At 43.7% G+C, this 14,576-nt stretch overlaps 1 protein-coding gene across 5 annotated transcripts in view; it reads right to left on the reverse strand.

Annotated features, from left to right (window-relative positions):
• LOC101793955 (sodium/potassium/calcium exchanger 3) overlaps nt 1-14,576 on the reverse strand; it is a 303,296-nt gene that overhangs the window by 264,893 nt on the left and 23,827 nt on the right. For all 5 annotated transcript variants that reach the window (XM_027453145.3, XM_027453144.3, XM_072035179.1 and 2 more), the window contains exon 2: nt 7,957-8,094. In XM_027453145.3, coding sequence (XP_027308946.1) covers nt 7,957-8,094 — 138 coding nt within the window. The remainder of the gene's footprint in view (nt 1-7,956; nt 8,095-14,576) is intronic.

A 14,576-nucleotide genomic window follows, 5' to 3' on the forward strand; every position in this document is an offset into this window, starting at 1 on the left:
GAAGGACTTGGGGGTCCTGATGGACAAGAAGCTGGACATGAGCCAGCAGTACACGCTTGCAGCCCAGAAGGCCAACTGCGTCCTCGACTGCATTAAAAAAGGGGGCAGGGAGAGGGAGGTGATTGTCTCCCTCTACTCTGCTCTTGTGAGACCCCACCTGAAGTGCTGCGTGCAGGCCTGGGGCCCCTGCCACAAGAAGGATGTGGAGCTCTTGGAACAGGTCCAGAGGAGGGCCACTAAGATGATCAGAGTGCTGGAGCACCTCTCCTATGAAGAAAGATTGAGGGAACTGGGCTTGATAGCTTGGAGAAGAGAAGGCTCCAAGGAGACTTCATTGTGGCCTTCCAGTACTTGAAGGGAATGTATAAACAGGAGGGGGAATGCCTGTTTATATGTGTTGATAGTGATAGGACAAGGGGAAATGGTTTTAAACTAAGACAGGAGAAATTTAGGTTAGAAATTAGGAGAAAAGTTTTTCACTCGGAGGGTGGTGAGGCACTGGAACAGGTTGCCCAGGGAGGCTGTGGATGCCCCATCCCTGGAAGCATTCAAGGCCAGGCTGGATGCAGCTCTGGGCAGCCTGCTCTAGTTAGCAGGCTCTGAGCAGGTTACCCTGCTCAGAGCAGGGGTGTTGAAACTAGACGATCTTTAAGGTCCTTTTCAACACAGGCCATTCTATGATTCTATGAATTCAGAAAACAAATTTACACAAGGTGGTTCAGGTCTTGTCTTGGCTTAAAAACAAACGAACAGAACACCACACCACATACTTGTGGGTTAAAGTTTGCAGTTCAAACCAAAAAGTGCTTTCTAAATAAATAGTAACAAGCATAAGCAAGAAATATGGAAGAATTACACACTTCATAGCTAAGCACTGCAAGTTACATTATCATAATCCATGACTCACTGGAGAAATATGGATAAAAGGAAAAGTTGCTGCTGAAATAAGTGAGGGAAACAAAAGAAATAGTTGCATAAAAACTTATTTGGCTATTTAAATTAAACACTTTTGTGCCTGGGGGTATAAATGAATCTAGCAAGCTCTTATAGTTTCTGTAGGAATCACACATTTCCTGTTATTACTGATAATGACGTCAAAATGGCACACTTAAGCAGGACTGTTATTTTATCTTCAGCCTTTTCAGCACAGGAGCAGCGACTAAGTACGTGGGAAGCGGTAACACTGGGGGAGGAACATGATGACAGGTTGTCAGCAGAAACATATGTCAGTCCAGCGAAGAGCTAACTGGCAGTGGCACCAGGACCTCGGCTTGCCACGAACAATTACTCCTCAGCTGGCAGGCTCTGCCTGCTCCCCGCAGCTCTCCAGCAGGTTGGCAGGCAGACCAATCTTTGCCTCAGCCCTGTGGCTGCCAGGTGCTCCCACTGCATAATGGGACCTGTCCCCTCCTGTCCCTTTGACCACGTTGTCAGTGCTACACAAGCTTTGCAGTGCTGTAGACCTGTTAGGACTCCAGCTAACACCCATCTGACCCTCCTCCACTTCGTTTCTCGTGCTGTCATTGTCTACGGGAGGTCTCTGCAATAGGACAAATGCAGTAAATGACCAACATAAATAAGTGACCAGACTGTGGTCGCTTTCCCATGCTGCAATACTGCTCGACTCCCTCAGAGACTTCTCTCCTATTCTCAGAGGGCAGATTGCCTCTGGGAGCCCATCACGTTTTTCTGGTTGTCCAGAGGGACATTGTAGGATCCTCCTGAAAGGGATCAAGCAGCTTTCAATGCAAGTTTCTAGACAAATCACACCCCATCCCAGTGCAGTCTGTGAGCTTCTCCCCACCCCACAGGAACAAGGCCTTAGCCCAGCTCTCCTGTTAAGACTTCAAAATTAAGTCTTGACTAACAGCAACTTCCTATGAATTTCTCAAGTGCAAGCCGAGCTCCAAATTTGGTAGCACATGGACCTGACGCGAAGCTCAAGATTAAATTACCTGAAGCCTTTTTTTTTTGGCTTCCAGTGGGTCAGTCACACTTTTATACAGGACTACATGGTTAAGTGATACTTTGCCTGTAGTAACATAAGTATTTCTGACTCTTTCCTCATATTTTTTTATTAAAAAATGTTTGCCAAGCCTAATCCCAAATCACAAGTGTTTAAACAATATCACTTTTTTTTTTTTTTTTAAGAATAAACCTTATCCACTTTGTTCTCCATCTGTAGTTCCATACACCTTCACACAGACACTACAAGGACAAGATGGCATGAGAGGCCAGAACATTTGCTGCATGACAGCTGTCAGATACTCCCATGAACAGCCACCTTGGAGCCAAGAGGGAAGGACTGAGCACGTATGACTACAGGATTGGAAAATAAGAAAGCAGAAGACAAGAGTAAAGACTCTTTAGTAAAAAAAAATCTATATATGTATTTTTTTCCTGTTCTGCCTCCATAAGCATTTAACACAATCAAATTCTACAGAAGAATCAGGGCAGAGCAAATGTTGAACACTTTTTTCTTTCAGCAGGGCTCACAGCAATGAGGCTGAAATTGACATTTACAAGCATGATTGCAGATCCTTAGATCCCACAGCAACAAATAGCTAAAAAATGTAGCAGACTTGCAGAGATAGGGGGTCATCTTTTAAGGGCAGGATCTCACCCTTGGCTGGGGGGTGCGTGCCACCCACACCACCCATAGCGGAGCACCAGCTGCTGACAGAGACGGGCCCTCAGCGGGCCATGCACGTAGCCTCCTACTCATTCCGTATGCACTGACTGAGCACAGGAGCTAGCAGGAAGGCTGCTGTGCCATCACGAATCAGCTACCTCCAACAGGTTTTTCAAAGGAAACATAGTGGTCTCTTAATTGACATTTATTTCCAAGTGCCATATTTCTAGGCCCAAAAACTCCAGGGGTTCTGTGAATCGAGGCTACCTAGCACAGAACAAGCGGTGCGTTTTAAATGTAACTGCTCAAAACGACCATGCTATCATGCCAATTGCAACAGCTTCACAGAGTGAAAAATTACAAAAGGAGGACCAAAAATTACAAAATACAGTTTTTAGGCTGGATTATGTCCATTTCAGCCCCTTAATATTTCTACAACATATGTTTCAAGTGAAAAGTCAGCAACAACAACAACAAAAAAAAACCTCAAACCACTATTTCAAGCAGTTCTCATAATAAAATGCTAGTAGATAGTCCATTCAATAAACTATTAGAAAAAATAAAAATAGCAGCTGGCAAAAGTCATGCTAGGGTTTTAAGTGAGCCTGAAAATATATACGCAGTTAAAGAAAGAAAAAAAGATGTTCCCTTTAGCATTGTGTTTACTGCTACCAAACTACAGTAGCCAAGCAATGCAATATATAAAGCACAATACGCTTCAAAATAAGGCATTTTATCCTTGGCTCCCCACAACCCAACATGATGCAAAACTGCCTTTTTTAACCCTCCTTTTTGCCTAGCTGTATGTTTTCATAGACCTAAAATTTGAAAACATACGGGGGGGGAAGAAAAAAAAAAAAGTCTTTTTAGACAGCTTTTTCCTTCAAATCCCCAGCAAAGGGAAGAAGCAGCACCTGAAGACCAAATGGATGTAAGTGAAACTCCTGTGGGGATGCTAAGGAGGATTAAGCTATGACAATTCACAAATAACAGACATCCCAGGCTATGCATCTCATGTCGTATTATTCTCAGCAATACCACAATTTTAGCAATTGCCTCAATTTCCTTAAGCAGCACTGTAAAGGCAATCCCTAAGAAAATGCAAAGAAAAACAGTTGTTGAATTTTTATGCTCATTTCTATGATAATTCAGGTCTGTTGAGTAATTGCCTAACGTGACTAGGAAAATTAAACTTATATTCACATTTTAAAGAAAAAGTACAGCATTGAAGAGGCTTTCAGAGTGAACTGAGACGTACCTGCATTACCTGAGCCTTCCCTAGGCTTCCAACCTTAGATACTATTGCACTGGGGGAACCTGGTGTGCTGACTCTAAGGAACAGTACGGAGCATAGAGCGGAGTGGAGACATCACAGATAGGCTCCATGACGAGAGGGGAACTCGATTGTTCTTGAGCACACCGAGACCGATAAGCTGCACATTTGTTACCCTGAGCCAATGACCTGTCATGTTTTTGACAAAATGCTGTACCCTAGTAAACTTTTGCGCATTACAATATCATTATAATACCAAAACACACCTCCATCCCAAAAGCTACCTGCCTCTAAGGTGAGACCACTCCTCACTGAGCATGTGCTCTAAATTTCTCGGAGCCTATACCTTTAAAAAAAACAAGAATGATTTACCAATTATTCTGTGATAACCAAGATATGCTTGACTAGAGTCACTCAAGCTCCACCTAAAATATAGAAATAATATAAATTGGCTCAAGAGAGAGGGGATGTCAGGAAAGGTACCATCCTGGCTTCTGGGATCAGTTGACGGGCTGAGCCTCTCTTCCACCCACTTTGGGACACCTTTGGGTGAGATTTGAACACTTGGTTATACTGGGTGTCTCCGTGGAAACTTAGAGATCTCTAGAGTCTTTGTGCCTTTTAACGCATTAAAAGCCAGGATGAGTACCTGTGTATTTCATGCGTGCTAGCTTGCTTTTGCAGACTGTGAATTTATCACCAGCAATCTAAAGAACCTGTGTACCTGTTGCTGTAATAAATTGCACTTAATTGCTTTGTTCCTAGCCGTGAAAGTTCTCATTGAACGCAACTAGAGTGTTACATTGTTGGAGAATGCGTGACCGTGATAGTTCAGTACCTGAAATTTGACCAGACCCATAACAGTTAATTGTCTACACCCCTTAATGCGACAAGGTCTCTATTTTTACTTCAGAGCTAGACCCTGGGCTTCAGGGCTTATCTATCACTAATATAAGCCAATGAAAGGAGGTCTTTGCTGCCATCAAAGGGTATTGAATCAAGTCTTCAATCAGCCTTGGTTAACAACAAGTACTAGTATCAAAATTGTACACCGATTTGAACCACTCCAACATCTAACTATACTTTTACACATGAAAACTGTTGGAAACAAATGAGGCCTTCTCATTGTAAAACAGAAGCCAGCAAACTAGCCAAAAAATGCTTTTCTACCCCATGTAAAAAAAATCTGGAGAAGTGAGGGTGTGAAGGGAAAGGAAAGGGCTTTCGCCCAGGAATCTGCTCTGGAAATAAGCGGCTCTCCTGCCCCAGCTGAGCCCATGTGTACATGGAAGGAGTTATACGGGCCAAATATCAATATTGGGAACCCAGGAGATCAAATCAGCAAGGAGTGTTTAAAAAGAAACTTTTAATTCTATTGAATCAGTAAAGTTTTGATACCAGCTCCAACCACAAAGCTCACTGGGACAGCTAAAGGCATTAACAAACACCAGCTAACAAGAAGTACCCAACAAGCAAAACCCTCCTTTATTCTCTTTTCTTCCATTTAAACAACTACAAATAATCAATGAGTAAAATAAGAAAATAAATCTTTCAGCTAGTGATGCAGTTAGTTTAAGAACAGGATTTTTATCAGAAATATTTTACCTCTTCTTACTGCTAGTACTAAACCAAAATCAATGACAAGGTAAAATTCCACTTTCCTGCCTCCACATGCTTAATTTTTTTTATAATTTGGCAGCTTACAGTGCAGACAGGATCTCTGCTTGCTGTCTCATGTTCTAGGTCTAAACCTGCAAGTATCAGTGCATGTTAACGCTGCTTGGATGACAGTTAAAGCTGTGTTTGACTAGAGCAACCTCAGCAGCCCATTTCCATCCTTGGGTCCCATTTCAATTTACTGAATGGCTGTTTCTCTCCTTTGCATCAGGAAGAGAGAAACAGGATAACGTTGTATGGGCTCATAACAGGTGGCCCATTTTGTGCAAGATTCAGAAGTCTGGCATCACTCTGAGTTGCAGGGGAAATTGAGAATTTTGAAATTCTTCTCAAAGTACAACTAAGAACACTTTGCTTTTTTATGTTACTATAAACAGCACAACAAACATGCAGAACAAAAAGATTTTTCTAAGCTATTAACATCATTTCTTCTACCAGCTCTTCTTTCACTTGCTTCATTAGCTGAAAAAACAGAACTGAAACATTCTGTGTGTGGCTTGAAGTTCGTCAGCAGATACCTTTCACAGACACTTCAGTAGAATCCTGCCCCCATTCAACACAATACAACTTGAACACTTCTGAATGCCATCCAGTATAGCTTTAATGATTTACTAATTTGCTAATGTTCCAAAAGAAAACTGAAACAACACATGGACCCCAAACTTTGTTACTTCTGCTTTCTTTCCTACAGTAGTTCTAACTGGTTCGCCATTAGAGAATGTATTCTGTAGCAATTCCATGACAATTCAAAGAAAAAACAGTAACTCACATCAGCGTTTCTACTTTCTCACTCCTCAACACTAAATAATGCACTAGTAATTATTGTTTTATCTTCTGGGAAGAAAGGAGAAACACAACAAATAAAATCCCATACATTTCATACAGTCCATTTTATTTGGCAAAGACAGTAGAAATAGCTGAGGATGGTGAGACAGCAGAAGCTTACATACATGTATTTGGGGAGGGGATTATTATGTGTGTTGATATGAGGCTGTAAGATAGAATCTGCACTACTCTGGAGATACGCAAATAAGTAAAGAATGGAGCAAGAATAATTTTTGTACTAGTTTCTGCTGTCTAAAAAAATACGATCATCCATTTCTCCAGAAATGTTAATAAGGCTTACAGGAGAGAAAAAAATATACACAGAGAAATGCAGCAAGAACTGTATTTATTAGAATTTCTCCTGGGGCATATGACCCACATAAGCCCTGAAAACCCTTCCACCTCTCCTATCTGAACTTTGAGGAAACGAAATCCAAGCTCCTCTGTGAAAAGGAAAAAGACTGAAGCTTCCCCTTTTTACTAGTGATACATTACAATGACTTCTATTTGCATAAAAATAAAAACAACACAATCAGTTGGATGTAAATCAAAAAGATACCCCATCTTGTTCTTTTCCCTAACGTCCACAGAAAGATTTCTTTTTGTACAGGGTTTCAAATGATTTCTTCTTTTAATAAAGGGAAAAGAAAATTGCCTCTAAATAGAAGGGGACTTTAAGAATACTCAAAATACATTGAAAAATGGTCCAAACAGCTCAGAAAATGCAAGCTGAAAGAACACATCATCTCATCTCCTACAGTTAAATAATCCCACTGACCCAACCAGTTGTGGTTCTAGCTGTATTTGGACCCCTGCGGCAGTGGGACACATGAAGCACATGAATACAGACAATACGTGTTTGTGGCCACTTCCCCAAAAAGCTTCTGAATAAGTCAATCAACTTCAACCAAGCATAGCAGAGCAGTAGAGTTTCAATGCCATCACGTTCCTATGACTTTCATAAAAACAGGAGTCATAGAGATGAGGAGGATCCTGGTAAGGTCCTTCTCTGAGGAAAAAGCTATGTTATGATCTAAGCTCTATTTCACATCAGCTAATCAACATGGAATTTCAACTGTGAAACTTTAATCCACAAACTAAATTTCTTTGGGTCCACTGCTTGCTGGAACTACAAGTACTAAAGATATGACTACATACTACTATCACAAATAATACTCCTACTAACACGTATATTCATTATGTAAATCCCACCGCAAAAACTGAATGTAGTGTTTACGCAATAAACACAGACGGTATTCCTCTTCAGATCTCAGCACTGAGCTTTTTGCACAAGTATCAAGATTTGACAGTCAGCGTATGTTAAATGTTGTCTTGTACATTAGCTAACAGCAGGCCCTCTTCTTATCCCCACCCACAGAGAGGGGTACAATATCCATATGGTGCACATACACAAGGAAAAAAAAAAGGATGTTTATAGACCTAAAAATAAGGAAAAGCTTTTGGCAGTAAAGGTGAAACTAGTACAGACATCTGGAAGTAAGAAAGCCAACCATAAAACTGAGGGGCTGGAAGCAACTTTCATTCCTACCTGGTTCAGTGCAATTTCTGACATAGACCTGCCCCCCATCCTCTGGGACCTCAGTCGTGTTGTCCTCATTTGCTTGCAGTAACTGTCTCCCACTCCATTTGTCATTGATTTCCACAGAAAAGCTCAAAGCATCATAACCTAAAACAAACAAACAAACAAAAAATCAGTGAGACTGCACAGGAAAGGTGACTCGTGATACTGTTCCTAAATGTTTAGAGCACCCAAGAACATCTGCATTTCGGACTCAGTGCCCCTTGCATTAAAAACAGAGGCATTTCAAACCCCACTGGAAAGGTATGCTGCTGCTAGCTCTACATCCCAGCTAGTCCCAAAAACACGAGGAGTGTAGTGTGTTTACATGGCAAGGTTTTGGTAGCAGGGGGCCATAGGGGTGGCTTCTGCAAGAAGAATCCAGAAGCTGCTCCATATAAGATAATGGCCCTGTCACTGGCCAAAGGCAGGCCAATAAGCAATATTGTTTGCACCTCTGTGAAAGCATATTTAAGAGAGGGAACAAATTGCTGTGGTACAGCAGCTGGGAGAGAGAGAGGAGTGAGAAACAGCCTTGCAGGTGCCAAGGTCAGTGAAGATGGAGGGGGAGAGGTGCTCCAAGCACCAGAGCAGAAGTCCCCTGCGACCTGTGGTGAGGCCCACGGTGGAGAAGGCTGTCCCCCCGCAGCCCATGGAGTACCACGGTGGAGCAGGGTTCCACGCTGCAGCCCGTGGAGGAGACCACAGCAGAGCAGGTGGCTCTGCACCGATGGAGGCTGCCGCCTGTGGAGGAACCCTACCACAGCAGATTCCAGGCTGGAGCTGTAGCCCATCGAGAGGAGCCCACGCAAGAGCAAGGTGTCTGGGGGGAGCTGCCACCTGTGGGGGATCCAGGTTGGAGCAGTTTCCTCCTGATGGATGGACCCCATGGTACAGACCCATATCTGGAGCAGTTGATGAAGAACTGCTGCCTGTGGGAAGCCCATGCAGGATCAGTTCCGGAAGGATGGCATCCCGTGGGAGGGACCCCATGTTGGAGCAGAGAAAGAGAGTGACTGAGAAGGAGCAGCAGAGATGAAGTGCTACAGACTGACCACAACCCCCATTCCCCTGCACCACTTGTGGGGAGGAGGCGGAAGAGGGTAGATGGGGGAAAGCATCTTTGGTTTCTTTCCTTTGTTTCTCACTTCTCTAGCTTGTTAGTAAGAGGCAATAAATCTTACTATCTCCCTACTCTGAGTCTGTTTTGCCCATTTCAATAATTGTTGAGTGATCTCCCTATCCTCATCTCAACCCTTGAGCCTTTTGTGCTGTATTTTCTCCCCCTTCCCCTTTGAGAAGGGGGAGTAAGAGAGTGGCCATGGTGGAACTCTGCTTCCCACCTGAGTAAAACCACCACAAGGAGTCAGGTCCATTCCTTCACAACTTTACTTATTGAAAATGTTCATAGTAAAAGTGTGTCTAAAATCTCACAAGGAGTTTTAAGTGCAAAATCGGTTTAAAACTGAAGTATCATCCATTGTTGCCAGGAAAAAAAAAAAGCGAAAAAAAAATCCTTGAACACCTACAAAATTCATTAGATCTGTAGGCACCTCACTGCTCTTCAGTACCACAGTACCAGCAAAAGTCTACCGAATTTTGCACATGGTGAGAAAACACTTAAGCCACTTCTGCTTAGGACTGAGATCAAGCTGGCTGCTGAATGAGTCCTAAGAGAGGCAGGCTTTGACACAGAAGACAGGTAGGCTTCTCTGTGATTAATAATGTGCTCAGCAGGTGCTAGGAAAGCTCTGCCTGCACAGAGTGTGTGGCTTCTTGTGCCTGCAGAGGCACAGCTCAGCAACTTGCACCATGACAGGCATCAGGAGAGGGAGACTGCAAGAAAGAGGGTACTGAGGTGCAGGAGCAATCACCGTTTAAAATTATGTCTTGTAATAAAGGTCGGAAAGCTATATTGACCAAACTGGTCAACAGGGACCCATTTCAATATCTTGTGTCCAATGCAATGTCCAATTTCCATGTCAGTGGAAAGGCTCCTGAACCTGCTCCCCATGGGCCAGCCAGCAGCTTTTCAATGCGTTATGAAACATTCATTCATAAACATGAAGTGTACAGCTTCCTTCAGGTTCTGCTCACAGAGCAGAAAACAACTGATAAATGCATCTTTACGAGAATATGGCCATATCTACCCTCAGAACAGTTATTAAGCCCAAACGCACCGTTATTCCCACCCAACACAGCCTCACTTCAGCCACTGAGATCACAGGGTATGGGGCCAGAGCATGCCTCTGAGCCACTTCAGAAACCTTCCCTACTTCAAATTGTCAAGTAATACCTACAGACATCAGGGAGGTACTTTATGGAAAAAGGGATAAACCTCAGCCCAGCTGGTGTTAACCATTTTAGACCAGGGGGTCTGAATTTACTCTCTACCATGCCCTCACATGTAAAGTCCTTCAAACGCAAAGCATGTGTGCATTAATGACTTCACATTTTCCAAACATCAGCCATCTTGTTTTTGCTTGCCAGTTTCCTTGCTAGTGAGACCCAGACTGGATTGCAAAACCACTGCATGCCATCACACATGTTTTCAGCACTACACACAATTGCTGCTGAGAATACTAAAAACCAATCCCAGAAGTCTATTCCTAGGCCATCAACCAGTGAAACAAGAATCAACCTGGAACCTGGAAGACAAGTAGCAGAGTAGTAAAACGGGGAGACTGGAGCAACACGTCTTCAACTCCAGCAAAAGATGAATAAAGGGGGGATGAACATCAGGACTTTGCTGCAGAGAAGCCACAAAGAACTCAAGAGAAGACATTGAGAAGCAAGTGTATGCAATAACAGCTGGGCAAGAAACACACTGAAAGGTAGACTGACTGGGTACCAAAACCAATTTGCATGCAATAAACCTGAAGACGTATCACGCCACGCCACCAGCTCCCATTTACAGCACAGTGTATCAAACTGCAGTTGTTCTAGGGCAGCTTCATGACCCAAACTCATTGACTGGTTGCAGCTGAACACTTCACTTGGCATTCTCCTGCCAGACTTACAAGGTATGGGATGATTTCTGAAAACAGTATGTAACAAGTAACCCCACAAATGTAACATACAATTACTTTGCCCCATTACTTCTGACCCTTTCCTTGCTTTACTCCCATCTTCAGCTTTGCAAGGTACCATGAAACAAAGCTCTATTTTAGCAAGGTCAACAAGAACAGATGGCTGTTTTCCATGGCATTCTTAGTACAATGCTGGTCAGCCTTGGACATGTCATGTCTACCTGTTTAAGTGAAAGGACATACTCATGTATCGGTTCCATGCTTCCTATATAGTTCTCAATTCAAATGAGGAAAAAAAATGTATTTATTTAAAGAAGCCAAAGCACCCAATTCAAGCAGGCACCTACATCAACCATCTTGCAGGAGAGACCTTGAGCCTGACAACAAACAACATGTGGAAGATCTCTACCCATCTTCCTGCCAAGCAGATCTGGGGCTCTCTCACAAGGACTTTGCTACTCAAGTTACCCTTCAAGTGCCTATCATGGCCTTTCTCCTGAACATGCTCAGGCTGTAGCAAACCCTGGCTGTCCTGCCAACTGGCAAGAACATGCAGTTGTTTGTCCAAAATATAGGGCACTTTGAAGCGAGCCAGAAATGGCAGGCTGAACTCTACAGAGGCTGCAGTCTGCACCCTGTGGCTGGAGACTTAAAGCCACCACTAAAACTTGACCCTTCCCGGTTCTGTTCAGTCTGAAGGACGCTCTGAAGAAAGACCACAGAGCACTGGAAGTGAGACTCAAGTCTTGGGGACATGCCTCAGGGGATGCCTAAGAATAACAGAAAAGGTTCCTTGAGGGTCCCAACCACTTCTCTACTTTTCTAACTCATTCCATTGAGATGGAGGTGGCTAACCTGAGTCTTTCCTGTCTTGCCCACATCAAAGCATGGTCAGGGCAGCTCCCAAGTCACAAGGGGGAAAAATCACACATTGCACAGGCAGCCTTAGGTACCTTGCGTCCTAAACAAAATAAATAAATTAATAAATAACACATTATTCTCCACTTGCTATGCTTTACAAACTTTACAGAATGTTCTTTGCTATTTGTTTAGTCTGTGAGCGTGGATGAGAGCTTAAGCTGTGAGTTAAACGTATACAAATATCACTGATAGAAGCGGACTGCATTTCTCAAAATGAGTGCACCCAATAATGTAACATCAGGCATCTTCCTTAATAATAAACATGCTCTGGTAATCTGAGCTAAGCAGCTTCGGTTCCACATGCTAGCTGTTTTCGAAGCACTGAGGCTCCTCTCCCAGCGGTCAGAGCTTCACTGCACATTGCTACAGGGAGGAAAAGTGCAAGGAGAATCCACAAGGACTGCAGTGACCCAGAGGTTCCTGCAGAAACCTCTCCCACTTCCTCCCAGCACAAAACAGCTTTTGGCCTCCAATTGAAAGCTTTTCCAAAAGAAGGAAAGAGAGGAGAAAAAAAAAAAAAAAAGAAAGAAATAGCCATTTGAGATAGATTAGGGGGCGGAGGGAGGATTAGTTTAGAAGTACCTGCTTATAACAGCTTCATTCTGCATTCACACAAATCGCAACTAGCAGCAGAATCTGTCTGCAGCCAAACTTGAGGGCACTACTGCAACTTGCACCAGCAAAAGCTTTCCTCTCACCACACCAGGTTTATTACGCAGGCCAGCTGTCCCATGGCAGGACTCACACTCCACTGAACCCAAAAGCCCATAAACGAGGGACCTCGCCCTATTTCACCTCCAGGACAGTTTCAAACAGGCAGCACAACAATCACAGTCTTGAGAGCAAATCTTTTGCAACACGTGCTTTTGGCTCCTCATTTCTGACTGTGTCTTGCAATCCTTTATTCATCTGCCCTAATGCAAAACTTATGCTGACATGAAGCTTCCCATCAGCTGCCAGAAGTTGTGGGGCCCGAGCCCCTACTTTGTTGAACAAGAGCCCAATCCATTGATTGAAATATATAATACACAGCCAGCACAACGTAGAACAAAAGTCCTATCTTCTGCAGAAGGACTGTGAAAACAGCAATGAGTAAACAAATTGTTCAAGGACAAATAACAAAGGTTAGAAAAAGAAAGCCAATAGTTTTCTATCTGAAGACACAGTTATTCATAATTGGATGATTTTTAATGGGAAACATGTCAAAGCCATTTGTTTCAATTTCTCAGGCTAGTTAAGAACTATTAAACATCTTGTGTTAGCTATATTGTCATTTTGTTCAGGCCAGTATCTCTGCTAGACATTTTTCTTATTAATGCGTTAGTTGCTGGATTTTTAATAAAATAATACGGGGACATCTATAAAAACTTTGCTACAGTAGAGATTTTTTTTCCCCCAACCTTCTGTCCCATTGTCCCATGGCATATTCCAGAGAGAATTTTTTTTTGAACACTGATCATTGCCACGAGGTATTTTCCATAACTCCAATGATCTGGCACCAGTTTTGAATTAATGCCTCTGAAGCCAGGTTCTTTCTAGAGAGCTTTATTTTTGCTTACTCCCAGAGATATTTCCATGGACAAGTGGCACCTGGATCACTGTTTCCTGTTTCTGTGCCTGTAGTGCCTTTCATAATACATGTAAGACAACGCAGATGGTGCGCTTCCACTGGTCTTGCCTCTTCCAATAACACAGCAAGCACAGTAGTGTTTGCTTGTTGCAAACCCTTGTAGCTGCCAGGTTGGGGTGGCAGTCCTATGGGAACAAGCTCTCCAGCAAGACTGCTGATCTGCTCTACTTATGCTGATAAAAATGAAATAAAGTGGAAAGAAGAACTGACTGAGTCGCCCAAAGCTTCTAAAAATGCTCAGCATCTGACCCTAAGCTCCATGTGGGAACTCTGGAGCTCCTTAAGCTGTTCCAGATGGCTCTGCCTGCCATTCACTGCTTCCAGCGCTGCAGAAACACAACCAGGCATATCCTCATTGGCATTTTTCAGCACGAAGAGCTGACTGTTATGTTATGATGAAGACTGTTATAATGAGGCCCAGCACGCCGGTGCTGCTCCATTAGGTGCTGATCTCAGAGGCGTCTCGGCTCTCAGCGTCAAGCCATGGGACCTCATCAGGCCAAAAGCGCAGCTGGACCTCAGCAGGGGTGAGTGATGCAGCGCAGGCTGCAGGCCCCTGCGGCAGCGAAGGTTCCCAGCTCGCCTGCAGCCACATGGCTCCCCAGCAAAGAACATTTTCACACAGGTTTCACCAACGCTCCCACAGAGAGCATTGTCCTTTTACTGCCATAAAAACGAGCACAGTTGTCCCCCTCATTAGGGCCGTTAATTACTTCTGGTCCAGTAGCACTGAGGGGCTCTAGATGGAAGGAGGTGCTGATGCTACTCTACTGGGCACTGCATGCAAGCAGCACCCATCCCAAACACGGCACTGCCCTAGTGCGAGACCAGCACATATTGCAAGTTCATACCTACCACGAGGCCCAGCAACTAACATACATACAGTCCCTGCTCTAAATGCCTGCCACCACATGAGGGGAGCTATTAGCAGCTTTCTCTCCAGGCCGCTGGTTTCAAACACTCCTCACCCCAATGCCATCATCAGATCAGAAGGCCACTGCATGGACCCA

The sequence above is a fragment of the Anas platyrhynchos genome, chromosome 3, assembly GCF_047663525.1.
Source record: "Anas platyrhynchos isolate ZD024472 breed Pekin duck chromosome 3, IASCAAS_PekinDuck_T2T, whole genome shotgun sequence".
Taxonomy (NCBI): domain Eukaryota; kingdom Metazoa; phylum Chordata; class Aves; order Anseriformes; family Anatidae; genus Anas; species Anas platyrhynchos.